The sequence below is a fragment of the Alnus glutinosa genome, chromosome 6 (assembly GCF_958979055.1).
Source record: "Alnus glutinosa chromosome 6, dhAlnGlut1.1, whole genome shotgun sequence".
NCBI lineage: Eukaryota > Viridiplantae > Streptophyta > Magnoliopsida > Fagales > Betulaceae > Alnus > Alnus glutinosa.
In genome coordinates, this window is record NC_084891.1 from 30,268,039 (window position 1) to 30,285,084 (window position 17,046).

Below are 17,046 nucleotides of genomic sequence, written 5' to 3' on the forward strand. Positions count from 1 at the left end.
ACACTTTACAATAATTTTTATTATCTTTCTTTTTATTATTAAAATATTATTTATTTACCAAATACAAGTTTTCGAAAACAAATCCTCTCTAGATCCAAATATCACATTTTGTACAAAATTTCAACAGAATTCTCAATTAAAGGTAAAGAGATGAGAAATAAATATTTTGTCTTAAAATAATAGATAATAAAGTTAAAGTGTTACCGATACATTTGGTAGTACATTAGTATACTCAATATTTTGAGAATGTATATGATATTCGCTGCATTCGATTTTTTGTGACTTCTAATTTTGAATTTGTTTCTTATATTTAGAGAAAAAAAAAAAAAAAGCTTTAAAAAAGCTGTTAATATTCTTGTTTTGAAAAAAGAAAAAAAAAATAAGGAAAATGAAATAACCCCAAAATATATTTGTATTCTTGATGAGTACGTTTCCTTGGATGCCAAGATTTAAGGACCATAGAATCCAAAAAAACGTTCGAGATGACGTGGGGCAGAACATTGGCCGCGTACGCGTCATTGCTGAGGACTTAAAGCAGCGACTTGTTATTGTTATTTGAAGAAGTGTTCAACAGAATTCGTTGATGACGGCCTCGATTGCGTCATCGCCTCCACCAAACACAACAAATATATAGCGCACATGATGCTTCGCACTTCCCATTAATTCATTTCCATTCTCTTTCTCCAAACTCTCCCCCCAGTACGGCTGTACGACTACTCTCTCGTACCTCGATCTCTCTTCCTCTCTTTAATTCACTCGCTGGAAACTAATGGGTGCTTGCTTCTCCTCAGTAATCGGCAGCAGAGAGTCTCGGTCTTCTCAGCCCACTGCCAAGATTATCTCCGTCAACGGTTCCCTCCGCGAATATCCTGTCCCAGTCTATGTCTCCCAAGTCCTTGAGGCCGAGAGTTCCTCCTCTTCTTCCTCTTCGTCTTCTTCACCGCGCTTTCTATGCAATTCTGATAGTTTGTATTATGATGATTACATTCCAGTCTTGGATCTGGACGATGAACTTCAGGCCAACCAGATCTACTTCGTGCTTCCCGCTTCTAAGCTTCGGCAGCGCTTGACCGCCTCCGATATGGCCGCCTTGGCCGTTAAAGCCAGCGTTGCTCTTCAGAATGCGTCGACCAAGAACGGTCATCGCCGCAACAAGGCCCGTATATCTCCGGTTCTTGTGGTAAATCAGTCTATTTCTTTACAAAGTAACAAACTTAATCATGATGATGGGTATGCACCCAAATGGCCAAAGAAGGCTACCGGTATTAATGGGAAGCCGGGGGGTGGTGTAGCCGGTGGATTATCTCGATCTGGGTCTGTGAGAAAGTTGCAGAGATACACTTCCAAAAGGGCTAAGATGGCGGTTCGATCCTTTAGACTCAGGTTGAGCACCATCTACGAAGGCGCTGTTCTCTAGGTCTATCTCCTCTCTGTAACTACGTCACCCGAGAAATTTTGTCGATTTATTTTATATTTTTAATCTTTTTTTTGGCATACCCTCCGATCCCTATGTAAAAAGAAGATGGGATTGAGTGTGTAGCTTTGATTCATCACCCCTGTGATTCTGTGAATTATTCATCTTGAAATGAGGATTTTCCTGTGAAAAATTTCCTGCTATTCTCGTCTCTACATCTCTCTTAATTTCCCCACCCACCCTTTTTTTTTTTCTTTTTCTTTTTCTTTTTTTGCATTTTTATAATTAATCCGAAAATTACCGGACCTTAAATTTGGAACAGTATGTGGTGTTCCGATATATGTATGAGATTAGAGGACAAACAAGATTACGAAAGAAGTATTTTTAACAATGGCCCCATGCTACTGAAAACGCAGCAATTTTTATTTTATTTTTTATTTTTTTATTTTATTTTTTTTATATATATATCCACACAATAAAGAAAAAGAAGATTAGCGACATTTGCTTTATAAGGCGTGGTCCCTAACAGATTGAGCCACCCTTAGGAACACAATAAAAAAAAAAAAAATTATTGAAACTGTTGTAAGTTCATTTACTAGCGTTGTCTATATTGAGAGAATTTATAAAGAAAAAAAAAAAAGTTGTTAATATATTTAAGTGGACTCAATCTCATTACCCGATGCTTTTAATTTGGTGAGGCTTTTAGGCTAAAGTGGTGTCCAAGCATGTACATCAAAGTACTCAAAGTAAAAACTACCCCATAATCGTTTAATCTACCAACAATTGATATCAAAGCTATAATTAATTTCTTAGGACGAGTATCTAAATTGTTGGACACATATAATTGAGAAATACTAGAGTTCCTAAAATTTTCTTTCAAAAATTTGTTCCCAAATAATGTATCACAATCTTATGAGATTGTGACATATTTTCCAAAATAATACATCACATGAGATTGTGACACATTATTTGGGAATCAAATTTTTTTTTTAAAAAAAATTAGAATGTATAGCATTTCCCCGTATGATTTAGTGTTTCCCTCTGTTGCAACTCTTGTACCCACCCACGTTGAAAAAATATAAAGAAAAATAATAATTAACATATTTAAGTAGACTCAAGCTCATAATGTTAGGCTTTTAGACTAAAGTGATGTCCAAAAATGTACTCTAAGTCTCTAAGGTTCATCTCCCCCCAATAAAAGTCATAGTGCTGAATTGAGATTCGCATCCTGTATATTTTGAAGAAGAAAAATAATTTCTTTACAACTTCTACACAAATACAACCTCTTTTCACTTTGGATGCTATTCATATCCTTGGATCCCACACATATGAAAGAGATTGTGTGAAAGGGATAGTAAGGATTAGGAATCCCTTCCCGATAAGGCTTTTGTCGAGGAAAAAGCGAGCGTGTGTGGAAACACAGGCTTGGGAGTTTCTAGATGGGCTGGCGGCAGCCAAAATGCCAATCTCAAAAGACGCTCAAACTTCCAGGCACATTCGTATTAGATATGAACGTGACGGCTATTCCACGCGTATCGCCCCTTGCTTGAACCGAGTTTGGAATTTGCGCGTTTGCTTTCCCTGATTGGCTGCCGGCCGGTCGTGTTTCGATTGGCTGCCACAGAAGTCAACAGCGGCAATTCCTTTCTTGACGCCCGCATCCCCCTATCATTGCGTTCTCACTTATCACCCACTTCTTAATCCGTATAAGAAAGTCCTTGCTGGAATGGGCCTTCATAGAAGCCCACCAAATGTTCTTATGGAGTCTAAAGTCCAAGCCCCCCCCCCCCCCCCCCCCCCCTTCTTCATACCCTCTTTCTCGGTTTGCCCTCCAAATCTAGGCCCAAAGTTAGTTTTGCGAGGCCTGGAACGATTTATTGCAGCATGAATGAAAGTTCTGCTAAGTGGCTTCCATACATGGGCGAGGTCCCGACCAACAAACAAAAAAAAAATTACAATCATTACAGAAATAAATTAAAGCTATCAACAATAATCCTTGATTTGTGAATTTACTTTTTTATGACGGGAAACCCACGATTCCTTTCTTGATGGACCTAATTATGATAAATTTCTATATGGATATATGACATTATTATCTTCAAGACAGGTACATTTTACGATCATTACAAAACTAAAAAGCTATCAATAAACCTTGATTTGTGAGCAACCAGTTACTAAAATTAAAATGAAGTGACTTCCAAACAACAAATTCGTAAATATTAAAATATTGGGTTTTGTCGAGGCCAATCATAAGAAACAACGTTATTCCAGCTGGTTTCATAGAATGGATTTATTTACTTTATTTTTGTATCAATTAGTGAAACCTTCCGATAAGGCAATGTGTATATAAGTTGTGTTAATTGTATACACATTGTATATACATTAATAATGGGAGTAGTATTTATGCATGTAGGACCCATGTGAGATGTGTCTTACATGTATAGGTTCACACCCATTACAAGTGTGTGTACAATATGTTTATAAGATATGTGTGTACAAATATTATTTTTCAATATATAGAGATGATTAATTATATATAAAGGTGATAGCGTAAAGTCGAATCCATGTTTATCTTTTAAGATTAAGATTCTCTTTAATTATTTATTTAAATTTAAAAGAATTCGAACAAGTGATTGTTAGAGACAACTTATGAAACCCACTACTTATCCGATCAAATGAATCTTATAGATCAAGTAATATCTGACAATCACCTGCTGAAATTATTCCCCTTCAAACAAATAATTATAAAGTAAGATAATCCTATCTTTTAAGGCTTTGAGGCAGCCGTGTACGCTGGATGCCCACAGTCACACGCCCCCACTGGTTTCCCACTAGCTCCAACTTAGTACGTGAAATGTTATGAGGCCTCCCACTTTAACGGCAGTAACTATTCTTGTCCCCTCAGTCATGCGGCTCATGCCTCTATCGAGACTACGTGTGTCACCCTCAACGTAAATGTTTCTGTGCGTGTGCGACACGTTGTCATGACGCTTGCTCTGATATATATATATATATACACCGTGCCATTTCCGGTGCCACGACGGCAATATTGTCCATTTCGCTAATTTACTGATTAATCTTTTCTTCACCATAATTAAAGACAAGAAATCACTCTAATTATATGTACTTTGCCCCAGGTTAAACGAAGTAATTAACAACGTTGGTTTGGACACATTACTGGCCGGCCGGAGAAAATATTTAAATTATTATATCTTCCTCCTTCGCCCACTAATAATAGGGTTCAAGCATGAAGCACCTCAATTTTGTCTTAATCACATAAAATTATAAATCATAAAGGTGATTAAAAACTAATATAGGATAATCCGTAATGGAATAAAAAGGCACGATATATATAGAAAATGCAAAAGCTATTCCATTATTCGCAAATGGAAAAAAGGTGGGTGTTATTTTATTTTTCTACTCGGCATTAATATTTAATATATAGCTAAGCCATTAAAGAACCTTGACCAATAAGTTTAGAGAAAAATATAAAAGTGGTTCACGTGGTTTGGAATGGGGACAGCTGACAAATAGATTTTTGGGGTTTAAAATAAAGGTAACTAAACAAACTCTAGGGTAAGAAAAAAACAAATACAAATAGATCAATGTCGTTTTAAAAGTTGATTACCTCTCCTGTACGTGTTCTTTTTTTTTCTTTTTTCTTTTTTCTTTTACCTTTTATATATACATAATTTTTATTTTTAAGTGTACATAACGTGTTACAATATTATTAGTGTCACGATGATGTGACACGTTAACGAATCCTATTAACTTTTTTAACAATATGAAGCTATTTATTTGTTTTACTTACCCCAAAAATTAAGTTGGTTTCCCTTAATTAGCCATTCCAATGCATTCTTTCATCTTATGGTTGGCTTTTAGGGATGTTTTAACTTCCGAGAATAAGTTGTGTTCATAGGGCTTCACTCCATCTCGTGTTTGCTTGTTTTGCCATGGCTTTAAAGAAAGCAAGGAGCACTTATTTGTTGGGTGCAGCTTTAGCCAAAGGATATGGAGAGCTTTAATGGCTGCTTGTTTTGTTGCTGATCTCCTAGCATACTGGGAGGATGCTGTTCATTGGTTCAAAGTGGATGTGCGTGGTAAAAAATCTGAAATCTTGCCTATGCAAGCTATGCTTAGAGGCGAAAGTGTACTACCTTTGGAAACAAAGGAATGACCTTTTTCGTTGTAACACTCTTCGCTTTGATTGAAGTAGCTATTGTTTCCCATATCAAATGGCAAGTTCGGGCTAGGATGCTAGCTAAAGGTTATGTGAAGATTGTTGGGAATAATCTTGGCCTTGTTCATCATTGGAATTTACAGAACCTGATTCAGGGTTGATGAGTTGTTTGTGCTTGCTGCTCGATCTGTTTTATTGCAGTGCGTTTGTAAATGTGTTGCTTTCTGTTCATAGTAATGTTGTTGATACTTATCCTGATTAATTAGGGGAATTGTCCTAGACTAGGAGGCTTTCCTGGCCTGTTTTGGGTTTGCTGCTATGTTTTCGCAGCTTGTTTATTTGCTGAGTTTTATAAGTTTGCTGATATCTGTGCATATCTGTGTTTTTTGGTTGTTGCTCCTAACTAGAGGTATGTCCCTGATTAGGTGGCTTGATCTAGTTTTTTTTGGAGAGTCTGTTACTCTTATGTTTGGGCTTTATAAAGGATTTAATTCATTTAAAAAAATTAAAAATGTCTTTTGTCACTTTTTTTAGACCAGAAACTATTTGGCAAAACGCCATATTGACCATTTTATCATTTATCCCATAATTAATTAAGTTTATGCTATATATATTTCTGCTCTATATATGGTCACTTTTTTCTTCATAAAATATAGTCTCTCAATTACTAGTTGGATATCCTGAATGATTTGGATCTGTACGTGCTTCTCAAAGTTCTTTATACAATTGTACCAATACAAATTAATATCAATACGACCTAATTAACTATATATATAGTGATCCCATGAGCTAGCTAGGCATCAAATATAAGTGTAGATTGCCGTGCCCTCATACCAGGCACAATAACAGTTGTCTCAGGGCTTGACACGATTGCGACCGAACATTATTAAAAACGCTTTATATAAAGAAAAGAGGATGTGGGTGATCCTAATATTTTGTTTTCTTCCTGAAACGAGTCGACAAAAAGTTGTAGATGGCTTTTCCTACAGACAGAGAGAGAGAGAGAGAGAGAGAGAGAGCACAAAGGTCGGTCCAATTGGACAACCATCGAAATCATATATATATGCACACAAAAATAAATGAAAACGCGAAGCTTTTGAAGAGGTGGTAGTGGAAATATTAGGCTATGGGAAGAATGGCATGAATGATTGAATCATAAGGTAGAAAAAGCGTGCAAAAACCCAAGTTCTCTCAATCACTAACGTGTTACGTTGGCGGTGGGCCAAGATCGAGCCTAGCTTTGAAGTGAAATATATATAGGGTGGATCGATGCTCTCTGATGTTGTACTATTTAATTTTTTTCTCCTTTTCTTTTTCTATTAATTAATAATATTTTGAGAATGAGAGGAGGAGCATGAGGTAGATTATTAATTAATCTCAACTTCTCTTCTTTTACTCCTTTGATATCATAACTAACTTTACTAACCATTTTTTTAAACATTTCCAAGTATATATACATATTTAATATTGTTTAATTACTTAAACCATCAAGTACTCCTTTGGTCTTGACTAGCTCGATCTTCAATTAATGTATTTGTATTTTAAGCAAATAAAATAATAGAGAGAGATGTAATAATGAAAATGAATACATGCATCATTGTTATTGATAAACAAGAAAAGTAAGGACTTTTTTTTTTATATTAAATATTAATTAAATAATTTGACGAAGGGAGGGAGACGGGAGTGGAGGAGATTTGTTATATTTTGATTTTTAGATTTGTATTTATGTGGGCGTACGTGGGAGCTAGCTAGACTCTAGAACTCTAACAAATACACAAATTAAACCAGTTATCAAATATATGGAGAGAATAGAGGCCTATTGGCATTGGCTAATTTTTTTAAAGAGATAATGTGTGTATTTTTTTTTTTTTTCTTTTGGAAATTACATTTATGATATGATTTATCCCATCTAACTACATACCAAACAGGCAAACAATATATATATATATATATATAGTGTGTCCCTCAAACCTTTCAATTTGTCTAATTCCCCCCAAATTAATATTGAGGTCGAAAAATCCCCTTTTATGCAAATTAAAGACGCAAAATTACGCACCACTGATAACAAATTTAGCCAAGAAAATAAAATAAAAAAACCCTAAAATTAAAATAAAATAAAATAAAATAAGGAAAATGATTTTATTTTTTCATTTTTTTTGTTTGGAGGAGTAATTTTGTCTTTCTTTTTTTCTTTTTGTGTAAAATAAGATATTACGACCCCAATGGTAGTATTTTTTTTTGGGGGAGGGGGACATTGAACAAATTGAAAGTTCAAGAAGACATTGCAAATTATTTGATAATTAGAGGGAGTAAATGTATTTTTACAAAAATGGGCATGTACCATAATTTGGGTCTTAATCATTTTCTGACCAACATGTCATTTTTTCTAAGACTATATATATATATATTAAAAATTTATAGGGAATGTAAAATATGAAGAAAAAGTGGAAGCAAGAAAGAGAAAGAATACAAATTTTTTTGAGTGAATTGGTGTTAAATACTCACGTCAACCATTATGAATTGTACCAATGGTTATATTATGCTCTCGTTAACTTAAATGCATTTACAATACAAAGATTTTTATTTATATGAAACTTAAGGTAAATAAGGAAATATAAGTATAGTAATTGAATCTTTGATTACGATCAACCCTAACTGATGAATATTATAGCATCAACCTAATGTAATATATACACAAACTATTACTATTATTATTATTTGAAAACCTTATTTTATTGTGTGCCTTAAGCAATCACCTAACTTGGCTAGTAGAAGAGCCATCCCACGTTTAGTGAAAAGATTTGAGGCTTTTGCTTAATGGAGTCGGCCTCATCTATTCCTACTCTCTGACTTAATTAACTAAAGTTATCAAAATTATTTCAGCTTTTAGACGTGCTTTATCGACTTTATTTACTAAACTTTCCTCTATCTTGCAGTAAAACACCGTTTGGCAATTTACTCTTTTATTTTTTATTTTTTTAAAAAAGTTCTTTGTACCTTTATATCACTTCAATTAATTTTATTTTTTAAGTTTTTTTATATTATTTTCTTCCCTTTTTTCTTGGAACAAAATTTAAAACTTTTTTTTTTAACTATTGTATTATATTCTTATTACTATTAAAAAAAAAAAGATAGAGGAGGTTACCATGTATAAGAAGTATTTAGGTCAAATAATTTTTTTAATAATTTTACCCTTTGTATTATAATTAACCGGTTTCTCCCATTTTAAATCAAATGAATTTGAAATTGAGAGGATGTGGATCCGGATTTACTTGGGGTTTTAGACTGGTATTTGATAAATTTAATTGATGTAGTGGGAGAAGTAATTTTGTGAAGGGATAAACATTTAAAGGCAGTATCTTGGGGGTAGCAGGATTGTGGGACAGACAGGACTAATTGGGTCTAATCATTGCCTCGGGCATGCTTCCTGCTCATATACTCATGCATGCCATCCCATCCACTTTATTGAACCTTTGTTCCTTTTCTGTTTCTAACTTTTTGCTTTTCGCCTGGGCCTGGGGAACCCTAACTGAGAGGTAAACTTCTCGCCATCCTCCTGCTGCTGCTGGTGGTGGGCAGGTTGTTATTTGTTGTTCTTTTTTTTCACCTTTGTTCTTCTTCTTCTTTTTTACTTTTAATTGGTAAAGACTAAAGGGTTCGTAGATAGTTAATTTGTTGGAACGAGAATATCAGAGTCAACGTTGTTAAAACACACGCCCAGTTTGCTCCCCACAAAAAGATGTGGCGTACGTACTCCAATTATATATATGTATTGCAATTGGCGTTGGTCCCAGTGCAAGCTAAACTAATGTTGTAATCAAGGGGAGAGAGATTTGAGTGACAATTTTGCTCTTTGGATGATGGGAAGTCATTTGAATATATAGCAAATGTAAAATAATTTTTGTAAGTCTATTTGTCCAAACATACCTTTGATAGCTTGCTCGTTCCACAAAAACATTCCCACATTTATTATTTAAATTGCAAACAATATATTGGAATAACAAATTACTAAAAATCTAGATCCGATCAGAGGCATCACTGGCCAGCATTCATATATCAAAACATGAATTAACTAATTAATATTTAAACTGCGATCGTCATAGGCTGTATATGGTATGGTAATTTTCTTTTGGTTTGATTTCTCGTGAATAAAAAGTTGGGCTTGAGTCTTTAGAATGTCCACCCAACTTAACCATGCATAAGTATATATTTCAAAACAACGGGATTTGTGCATATATTTTGATGCTGGTAAATTTTGAGCAATGAATATCCCAGAGGTCGAAAAATTCCACAAAGCTTTCAGCATCAGGCACGCCACCCACCCAAGTAGTTCCAAGATTGGGGCCCCCACACGCCCTCGTGGGCAGAATTATTGCCCACGATTCCTCGGCCCACCTCTCATTCATTCATTCTCCTATGCCTTTCCGTCGCTTTGCTCCTCCTTCTTGCTTATTTATTGGCTTTTTAGGTCAGACTCCTCTCCATAGTCCATACTCCATACCTTAGTTTCCTCTTCAGCTATACTATCGATAGCCGGTATACACTTTACATATCTCTCTCTCTCTCTCTCTCTCTCTCTCTCGCTCGCAGAAACTCTTAGGTATTCCAGGCTAATTAGCAACAAAAAGTTATCATATAGAGAAACATGAGGATGATAGACTTGGGAAGCCAAAGGGGTCCCCTACATATTATGGACACTGCAACCTCCGTAGAGTGTGGCAGAGAAGTGAGGCTCCGACGATCCTTTCGGTCCCTGGTGGAGTGCATGGTCCCATGCTGTGGCTTCCAACCATCCGACTCCCTCTCGAGCGACACCGACTCAACTCACGGCTCTTCCTCTAGTAGTAGTACCGTGACCGGTACCTTCTTCGGTTACAGGAAAGGGCGAGTCAGCTTCTGCCTACAAGACGACACGCGAAGCTCACCTCTTCTGCTGCTGGAGTTCGCCATCCCCACCGCCTACCTGGCAAGGGAGATGCAGTACGGCTTGCTCAGAATCGCGCTCGAGTGTGACAGACAAAAGGATATCAGGTCCATGAGCTCCTCCACCTGCTCGCTCTTCAACGTGCCCGTCTGGTCCATGTACTGCAACGGCCGGAAGGTGGGGTTCGCCATGAAGCGTCAGATGACGGTGAGCGATGTGGCAGTGCTGAAGCAGATGCAGACGGTCTCTGTCGGGGCTGGTGTTCTGCCTGTTGCGCCCCACAAGTCCGAAGTGGACGGGGATGGGGGTGACCTCATGTATCTAAGAGCCAGCTTCGACCGAGTCATTGGCTCGCCCAACTCCGAGTCCTTTCACATGATTAACCCCGTTGGGAGTTCCGGCCAGGAGCTCAGCATATTTCTTCTCCGATCGTGACAGCCAAAGCCGTTTACCGTATTCACGATTATTTGCCGGACCCGCGCGAATGAACGCAGTATTTATATAGTTTTTTGTTTTTGTTTTTTGTTTTTTTATGAGCAATACAGGTGAAAGGGGAGGGATGCAGTATTTATATAGTTATTATATATCACTGGATCCCAAGTGCCTATATTCATGCATTAGGAAAGTCAGCGATCTTAATCTTATGGCATGCATGCTGTATGTATGTGCGTATGTATTATAATTGATAATTTCTAATTTCAGATGCGATTCAGAACGAAAAATATGGCATATATACTCTTATATCCTTTTTCCATTTTGGTCCTATATTTATTCCCATTGTGGCCTAATCTTATACAACAGTAACACTTGTTGGGTTTGGTCAAATGAAATTATGGATATAAGATTATAGAGAATTAAACGGGTTTAAATTTTTCAATCTTAATCTATTAATTTTGTATTGAATTTATATCTAATTCGAAAATTGTATCTAAAATTACCAATCTCACTCTAACTTAAAGAAAATGAAATTGGTCCCGTTCTAAGCTTTTATTAACTATATCAACTCTAAAGATAAATATAAATTTTTTGAAATGGAGAGAATCCAAATTCAAGTTAATTAAAGGGGTTGAATTAAAGAAAAAACTAATTACATTAAGGACATGGGCATCCTTACTCCACTTGAATTGATCGATTTTAAGGTAATTAGGCAGAGGATGGATGGGAATTGAACACCATAATATATAAGCTGAGAGGTGTACGCGCGTCCTGTGACCTGCGATACCATAGCTGCTTGTTGGGTCTTCTCCTTGTTGGCATGCGCATCCATTAATTAGTGAGGCATCAGCATCAGAGGCCATGGTTCTCCTGTTGACTGTTGACCGGAGCTTTAATTATTGGTTCCTTTAGAAGGCCCGTTGTTGTTACAACATGTATTATGTATATAGTGCCTTCCAGCGGGGTGTGATTGATTTGTTTTGTGTCCCCTGCAAAAGAGTCCCCAATATCTTTTGTGTTCGCTTGAAGACAGCTCGCCTACGTGGGATGAAAAATGGAACAGTGGATAAGATACACAGATATGGACATGCACACGAGAGGGCTCGTAGCAGGCCCATTGTTCACCACCACAAGGGCTCCACCATCTTTCCTATTTCTAACTCTTCCTCTTCAGGATTTTTCTTTTGGGACGTATCAGACGGATGAAATACTTTAGCCATAAAAATCATGAAGTTCAAAAATATTATATAAAATAATTAATTAATGACTTCAAATCATTATGGGTGAAAATACGAATACAATTATTAGCAATATCTGTATTCGCATAATGCGATTATCACTTTTAGGTATTTGCATCATGCGACTACTATCCGCATCCGTGTAGTTATTACAGTTACTATTCGCTATTCGCATATTAGGTAATTTACATTTTGGGCCTTGAAATTGTAATTTATACTTTTAGTAAATACAAAAAGGTATTATCTATAGTTGATTAGTTGAACACTATTATTCATATCGCACTTACAAATCATTTTGCCATGAATTTCTATCTCATACATGATTTGGCTTCCTGCATCATCTATATTTTATAGTTGGTAGAGGGAAAAAAATATTAAAAAACCACTATCCGCATATGAGGTAACACCAAAACGGCATCATTTTAGTTAATGTAATTAGATACATATATATATATATATATATATATATATATATATATTATATAAGGGGTATGTTCCCCATACCCTATAACGATACGTATCTGCATATGTGTATAGTGATTTTTGCTATTTACCCATATTTGCGTATGCGGATAACGGATATGGGCAGTTAATTATTATCAAGCCACATTTTCACCCCAACAAATCATGGGGTTTTTTTTTTTGGTATTAATATTGTCCAAATTAAGAACTAAAAAATAAAAAATTACATAAAAGTGTACGTATTTAGTAAACTTGGATATACTTATATACAAAATATTCATTAATTTTTTATTTTTTATTTTTTTTTTGTATAATAATGGGATCGGATGATATTTAGAGAATAGTAACCATTTATAACCATTTTGTGTGATAAAAATTTCATTAATTAATTTTTCAATGTAGACAACTAAATAATTTGCAATAATCGATCATCTTCTGCGTTTGACAATGCATGACCAGTTTCAAACAACTGTGTTATTTTTCATTTTTATAATTTTTTGTGTCACGTTAAAAAAGGACACTTAAAATTAAGTGTAGAAATGAGAGTATATATATATATATATATATATATATGTAATATTCTTCAAGAACATTTGACTAGTCAGGTGTAAATGTTCTAAAAGGCAACCATAAGATTAGTTATAGCCCGGCCTGGCCTGTGAGTTGTTTTGGGGAGTGATATAAAATGGAGGACCACCCTCCACCTCGAGGCCTCTTTCTATATATCCATGCTTGTATGAGGTCATGGTGCAAGCTAGCTACTTCCAATATATTAATTTTTACATAAGAGGACCACCAGCTGACCTACTCAACCACATGCACATCACACATGGATAATATGTCGGGAAATAAATTAGTGATGCTTTTGTATATTCCTTCTCTAAAGTTCTAAACAAGTACAACAAATTTTTAATGCCATCTTAAGTTCATGCATGACTTTTTACGGTGTTAAAGGGAATTTCTAAAACCCCCTTTCCTTATTTTGGAGCTGGACAAAGATTTCAGTTTGGAATTAAGAAGGTTCTTTAAATTCTGTCCATAGAAATTAAATATCACGTATATCCATTTATGGTTGGAAGAAATTTTATTAAAATAAATGCGTACTCAATTCTCACGTCATTTAAATATGGGGATAATTACACAATTAGCCCCTAAGATTGGCTTAAATTACAAATCACTCTTTGTTGTACAAAAAGTTCATGCATTGAGGGTTCATATGGCAAACTATAATTACGAATCACTCCCTGAAACCATTTTCCGTCTACCAAGTTAACAGATTTCATTAGTTTGCCCCGTCATGCCCAATAAGAAATCGAGACGTGTCCATTACAATAAAAAAATATAAAAAATAAAACTTAAAAAATATATATTTTTTTTTAAAAAAAAAAAAATAGAAAATAGCAAATTGGTGGCTACCGAGGGTGGCCCGGCCACATTTGGGGGTGGCGCACGGCCTCCCCTAGGCTTTGGGTGGCCACATGTCGATTTCCTATTAAGTATGACGTAGCAAACTAACGGAATCTGTTAACTTTGTAGACGAAAAATGGGTTCAGAGAGTGATTCGTAATTATAATTTACCACGTAAACTCTCCATGAACTTTTTATACCACAGGAAGTGATTTGTAATTTAGGTCAACCCAATTACCAGTGGTGCAATTATTTCTTAAATATGCATAGGTATCTCACATACAAATAGACACGTAATATTTTTATAAAGTGAATTATTTGGAAGAAAATTCCAAACTCTATCCATTTTGGAATAAGATCTACAAGTAATTTTATGGTCTAAATTTAATATTATTATATCTTAATATCACGCCATAAACATATGAGCACGCTAATTAAAAAAAATTAAATAATTTAATATCATTAACACAGCTAAATACAATATCATTAAATTCCAACTAGAAAATATGAAAGGGAGAGAAGTCTCTTGTCCCATAACTTTGACCCTTTATTTTCAAAAGCAGAGATGTATGTGGTTTGTGATGGGTTTACATGGCCGTTTTGATAACAGGAGAATGTTCGCATTAATAACGTGGTGGGCCGCCTATAATTAATGGGCCTGGCTTCAACCGCTTGGACCGCTTGGACCACTGGACGAAATCAGACTAGTGTCAACAACGACGGATGGACCAAGAGAATTAGAAGCAGGCAAAGTACTTAAATGACATGACATTCTCTTGGATTTCTCTAATTTATGGAGATTTTAATCCTAACAACAGACTAATTGAGCCCTTCTTCACCTCTTCCTCATTCATGAGATTGGACCAGGGGATATCAATGGCATAACTATTGGATTGCCATAATTGCATGCAATTGGAGCAACCAATTATTCTAAATTTTAAGGAATCTTAATCGCGTATCCCATGATTATCACTTTTCATGTTTGTTCAGGTAAGAAGTTCGAATTCCGAACGATAATTTTACATTTTTCTAACGGTGATCACTCGATTTAGACTATTTAAGTAAGGACAAGGATCTCGTATTTGAGAATCTCTCATTTTGTCTATATTCCCTCCTTTTTTACGTGAGAAGAGTTTCTCTATTTGAATAGAGGAGCTTTGCTCGAGGATAATCATTCGTGAAACCCTTTGCGTGGATAGTGAAATCCCTCTCACTCTTATGTTATTATTCATTACCTCTTCTATTTCTGTTTTTTTTAGGAAAAAAAAGGAAGAAAAAAAATGTAGGTCCATGGTAAATTGTAGGAATTGTAAAAAGAAAACTAAAATATGGAGAAAAGTAGCCGAAGCAAGAGATAAACAAATGACAAAAAAAAAAAAATTACGGATTGTTCGATATTAGACACCTATGTACGTCTAGTTGTCTACTACTACGAATTAGTCTTAAGGGCTACATTGTACTCATTAACTTATTTGTCTACAATACAAATCTCCATATTTATAAGGAATAGAGTAAATACAAGTACTGTAATCAAATTCTCATAATTTGATTAATATCAACTCGTAAATAGAGAATATTTCAATATCAACCAAATATAAAATATAAAAATAATATAATATATTTTTTATACATTCTAACCAGAATGAACCATGAGGCTAGGGCTTTTTCGATTCGAGTCAAGCCGAGCTTGGAGCTATCAGATTCGACTCGAATACATAGAATAGGGGCTCCAGCTCAAACCGAATTTTAAAGGGTTGTTTGAATTCAGCTTGTTACTAGCCTAGCCGAGTTCAAGCTTGGCTCGAACTCGAATAGCTTAACAAGGCAAGCATTCAATTGAGTTCGAGCGACTTGAGCTAGATTGGAGTTTTATATATATATATATATATATTCAAATTCAGTACAATTGTAACTTTGATCTACATTTCACATTTTAAATGGAACGCTTGTAGTATTACATATATTATATTTATTATGTTATTATTTATACACTATAATTATAGAATCTTATATTTATAAAACTTATTTTTATACATATATATTAATAAATATGAATACTATATATATATATATATATATATATATATATATATATATATATATATATATATATATATATATATATATATATACAAGTCGAGCTGATTAGTTTTGTCCGAACCGAATCGAATTTATACGAATATGTCTCATTTAATATATGAACAAATTATTGTATTCATGACTAACTTATTTATTTTTCAAATTAAGACCAAATCAAATTTTAATAAGCCGAATCAAACCGAATTTGCTAGCAGTCGGCTCATCTGCCACTGTGAGCCATGAGGGTGTCTTTGTAATCAAGCGTAAATGTCTACCAACGAATCTTTAGAAGCACAAAAGGTCGATCAACGTCCTCCTGCCCTCCTTAATAAAGAATCAGATCAACTTGGTCGCAATATTTTTACTCTACCAGTTTCGACTCTCGAGGCTACCTCGAGAATAGATTTGTCAGCAATGTATATTTTAATATTTATCAGAACAAATATATATTAATTCTAATATATATATATATATATTTCCAAGTTATGAATTTCACTAATACGGTAATATTCCTAAATCACCAATGTAAATAAATGCTGTAGACCACAAACAAAACTGAAAATTGAAGAACCAATTACATTGAGGGAATTGGGGTATATATATATTAACATTAAATACATATCTAACAAAAAAAAAAATTATAAATAACATGCCTCCCATCTAAAATTTAATGATTTTTAGAGTTTTATCTATTATTTGTAGAGCTAATAATTCTTGACACAATTTGTAAATTTGATATAAATTTAATATAAAATTAGTGAGTTACAATTGAATGATTTGACCCGTTTAATTAAATAAATTAGATTATAATTGCCTTACATAATTTTATATTAATGTCTTGACCACACGCAACATAAAAATTTAACAATTTTTTATATGACCCACAAACTCGACACGAATTTTTAAC

The 17,046-nt window shown here is 34.6% G+C and overlaps 2 protein-coding genes across 2 annotated transcripts; both read left to right on the forward strand.

The window, feature by feature from the left end:
- The first annotated feature begins 647 nt into the window (after positions 1–647).
- On the forward strand, positions 648–1,617 carry LOC133872006 (uncharacterized). Its single transcript, XM_062309510.1, has one exon. The coding sequence runs from the start codon at positions 770–772 to the stop codon at positions 1,415–1,417; it is 648 nt and encodes a 215-aa protein (XP_062165494.1). The 5' UTR covers positions 648–769; the 3' UTR covers positions 1,418–1,617.
- An 8,438-nt stretch (positions 1,618–10,055) lies between these two features.
- Positions 10,056–11,240, forward strand: LOC133871933 (protein MIZU-KUSSEI 1). Its single transcript, XM_062309407.1, has one exon. The coding sequence runs from the start codon at positions 10,240–10,242 to the stop codon at positions 10,951–10,953; it is 714 nt and encodes a 237-aa protein (XP_062165391.1). The 5' UTR covers positions 10,056–10,239; the 3' UTR covers positions 10,954–11,240.
- Positions 11,241–17,046: the final 5,806 nt, after the last annotated feature.